The 3,333-nt window shown below is 38.7% G+C and overlaps 1 protein-coding gene across 1 annotated transcript; it reads right to left on the reverse strand.

Annotated features, from left to right (window-relative positions):
- Nucleotides 1-1,426: 1,426 nt before the first annotated feature.
- LOC145459816 (uncharacterized) lies at nucleotides 1,427-3,110 on the reverse strand. Its single transcript, XM_080338343.1, has 2 exons — nucleotides 2,883-3,110; nucleotides 1,427-1,675 (listed from the first exon to the last, which is right to left on the reverse strand). The coding sequence occupies exons 1-2, from the start codon at nucleotides 3,046-3,048 to the stop codon at nucleotides 1,446-1,448; spliced, it is 396 nt and encodes a 131-aa protein (XP_080194469.1). The 5' UTR covers nucleotides 3,049-3,110; the 3' UTR covers nucleotides 1,427-1,445.
- Nucleotides 3,111-3,333: the final 223 nt, after the last annotated feature.

The raw sequence follows: 3,333 nt of genomic DNA on the forward strand, positions 1-3,333 counted from the left end.
CATGCCAAGCCAGACAGAGAGAGATGTAGAAAACGGGTTCCAACACTCCATGCACTGGACTGAGCTGACAACCTTTGAAACGGTACAAAAAAAAGCGTCAAAGACTGTGATAGTGAAGAATATGACAAAATGAGAAAATTGCTGTGTGTATATTCCAAATTGAATATTCCTTCATCATATCAACAGTAGGGCTTTTCAAAAAAGACCTATTTCTCAAATCGGTTGGCTACTTGATAAAATTGCTAGGTTGCCTAATTTAAGCCTACACACAAAATTTGGTTCAATTCCAGCCAGTAACCGCTTTGCTACAGGAGAAGAAAGTTTCTATTTATCATAGAAAAATATTTGATAGATAATTTTCTGTTCACCTCCTGAAAGAGTTGAAAGTGCTGTCTATAGAAACGATGCTTACCAAATTTGGTCCAATTCCAAGCAGTGGAAGCGGAGTTATTGCCGTCGAAAAATTTGGATTTGAATAAAATAGTATTTACGGTGAGCACAACTATAATAAATAAACAAAGAATTAGTCACCGTAAATACTATTTTATTCAAATCCAGATTTTTCGATGGCAATAACTCCGCTTCCACTGCTTGGAATTGGACCAAATTTAGTGAGCATCGTTTCTATAGACAGCCTAACACTTTCATGGGGTGAAGAAAAAAATTTCAAATTATCTATCATTTATTTTCATATAATAAATAGTAAATTACTTCTCCTGTAGCAAAGAGGTTACTGGCTGGAATTGAACCAAATTTTGTGTGTAGGCTTAAATTAGGCAACCTAGCAATTTTATCAAGTAGCCAGTACGATTTGAGAAAAAAAAGTCATTTTGAAGAGCCCTAATCAACAGTCACAACCTTCCATGCCTATCCGCTGGGATTGCTAACATTCTGGCCGCCTTTTGTATTATGGCAGTATGGGGGACACGGAGTATAAAGGGGGTGTGTTTTAAAAAGTTGGAGAACCACTGATCCATGGGACAGGCATTTGGAATCGCTTCCCAAATTGTCATCGTTTCAAACTAACCGCAAATTGGAAACGCTACAAATGACGTTCGGTAGAAGCGTGAAAGAACTGTAGTATTCTGTTTAATATTGAATAGTGTCTGATTTGCTTGGGCGCCATGGAAATTTCGCTTGCGATTCTTATATTGCAACTTTTCTCCATTTTTTCACGAAACTTTTTTCGACATTTCATGCAATCAATCTGTTACTGGAAATATTTCGCACACTCAATTATTCCACTGTTGTCTAAATGTGAGGTGTGAGGTCATTTCCGATCTGACGTGGCCTTCATTCAGGCTGGAACGCCGCAAATTATATTCTTAATGGGTCGATTTTGGATAGTATCTCATATCCTGATTATTCCAAGGGACTTGTCCACAAATGCAACATAGTAGCGCAACTTCGTGAAAAAATGCAACTTTTTACAGCCCTAGTGATCGCTACGCTTGATGTACGTCGGTCACGGCGTGAGGGTTCGTAAGTTTAGTAAAGGTTCGGAAATACCGGGCGGCATACTTATGCGGAAAACTGACTGTCAGCGGGGTGGCGCCGCTCTTCAACGCATTGTTGCTGCATTCCTCGGCTTTCGCGGTCAGGGAATGAATTGAGGCGTTTACACTGTCGATGGTCAGCAGAGGGCATGACGAGTGCAGTTTCCTTATCATGTCTCCTGAAAAACAGCGAGACAAAAATTACCGTACTTTCTTTTCGTTACAAAATATCACAAGTACATTAATCAGACGGCCAATTACTATGATTGCAGTCATAGGTGGTCAAAAAGAAGGATGCTTATCCATTTTTGTACACTTCTGACTTGTAGAAGCGGAGTTATTGAAGATGTAAATTTTGGATTTGCAAAAATGGACGCTGGTTGAATCCAGAATTATGAATGACAATCTCAAATGACTTCGCTTCTACGATTTGGACTTGCGTCAAATTTGTTTTGGATCGTTTTCGTAGATAGCTCAAAAATTTCACGGCGTTGACACTAACATTTGAAGATCTTTAGACATTTTTTTATGACAAATTCAAAATTTCCAAACTCCTGCACGTTCACGTAACTTACCAGGTGGAATCGAGCCAAATTTGGTGTGCAGCCTAACAATTTAATCAGTGAATCGCCGGAATCCAGACAAAATAGTGAGTTTTCTACAACAACATGACCAGTACGGTTGTTCAAAAAATACTTTTTTTTTCCAAATCTCACTCGCCTAGTGACTAAAACGTCAGGTTGTATAAGAAAACGATGCACACCCAATTTGACTCAATTCCAACCAGTAAAGGTCGTGCAATCTTGAATTGAAATTTTTAATTGATTATTAAAAATTAAACAAAAAAAAATTCTCAAGTTTTTCTGCCAACCTCGTGAAATTCTTGAGCTGTCATTAAAGTGGATGCAAAACAAATTTGAGTCAATTCCGAACTGTAAAGGCCGTGCAGTCTTGAATTGAAATTTTTAATTGATTATTAAAAATTAAACAAAAAAAATTTCTCAAGTTTTTCTGCCAACCTCGTGAAATTCTTGAGCTGTCATCAAAGTGGATGCAAAACAAATTTGAGTCAATTCTGACCAGTAGAAGTGGAACTATTTGTGTATTTTACGTTGATAATTCTCGGATCATCCTTGATCCAGGGTTTATCTACGAAATACACAATTAGTTCCACTTCTACTGGTCAGAACTGACTCAAATTTGTTTAGCATTGTCTTTGAAGACAATGTCTTTGAGAATTCAAGAGAGTGAGGTTTGGAGAAAAGTTTTTCAACAACTGATTACAAGTTCCACAAAATCAACTTGGTTTACGATAGCAATCACAGTGTCATGCAGTGCGACTTTGCAATGTAGATATCCACAATCAGCCTACCTTCAACGACTTACCTATCGTTTTTAACATCACAATGTCGATATTGATCTTGGCTATTACGATGGACGCGCTCAAGTTTTCGTGATACTGAATGTCCAGGTCGGCCAGCGACGTACACCACCGCAACTTGTAAAGGTCGCGAAACGTAGATAGACCCTGCTGTCGTCTTATAAAGAACATACGAAGTTTAGATTCCGTAAATTTCAACAATCTTTCACGAAAATCTCTGTGGAACAGGGTTGTAACCAGGGTTGTAATGGCTCAGTCATGACTCGACTCGAGTCTTGTTTTTCAGATGACTCGACATGACTCGAGTCATTTTCTCAAACTACGGAAATGACTCGACTCGAGTCAATTTTACTATCGACTCGACTTCTACTCGAGTTATTGTGCATGACTCGAACCCTGGAGTACTACGGCCTAGGGAGGGGGTCTGGGGCTCAAATTTTACGAATTCTTCGTTTG

This window comes from Botryllus schlosseri, unplaced genomic scaffold, assembly GCF_051294905.1.
Source record: "Botryllus schlosseri isolate E-star unplaced genomic scaffold, Bs_hap1 Bs18a, whole genome shotgun sequence".
In the NCBI taxonomy this organism is placed as follows: Eukaryota; Metazoa; Chordata; class Ascidiacea; order Stolidobranchia; family Styelidae; genus Botryllus; species Botryllus schlosseri.

What these genes read in the sequence shown, in the direction of transcription:
- LOC145459816 (XM_080338343.1), bottom strand. Translation starts at nt 3,048, where the DNA reads ATGTTCTTTATAAGACGACAGCAGGGTCTATCTACGTTTCGCGACCTT. An exon ending in TGTGATGTTAAAAACGATAG is followed by an intron (nt 1,676 to 2,882) that starts GTAAGTCGTTGA and finishes GCTGTTTTTCAG; the next exon opens with GAGACATGATAAGGAAACTG.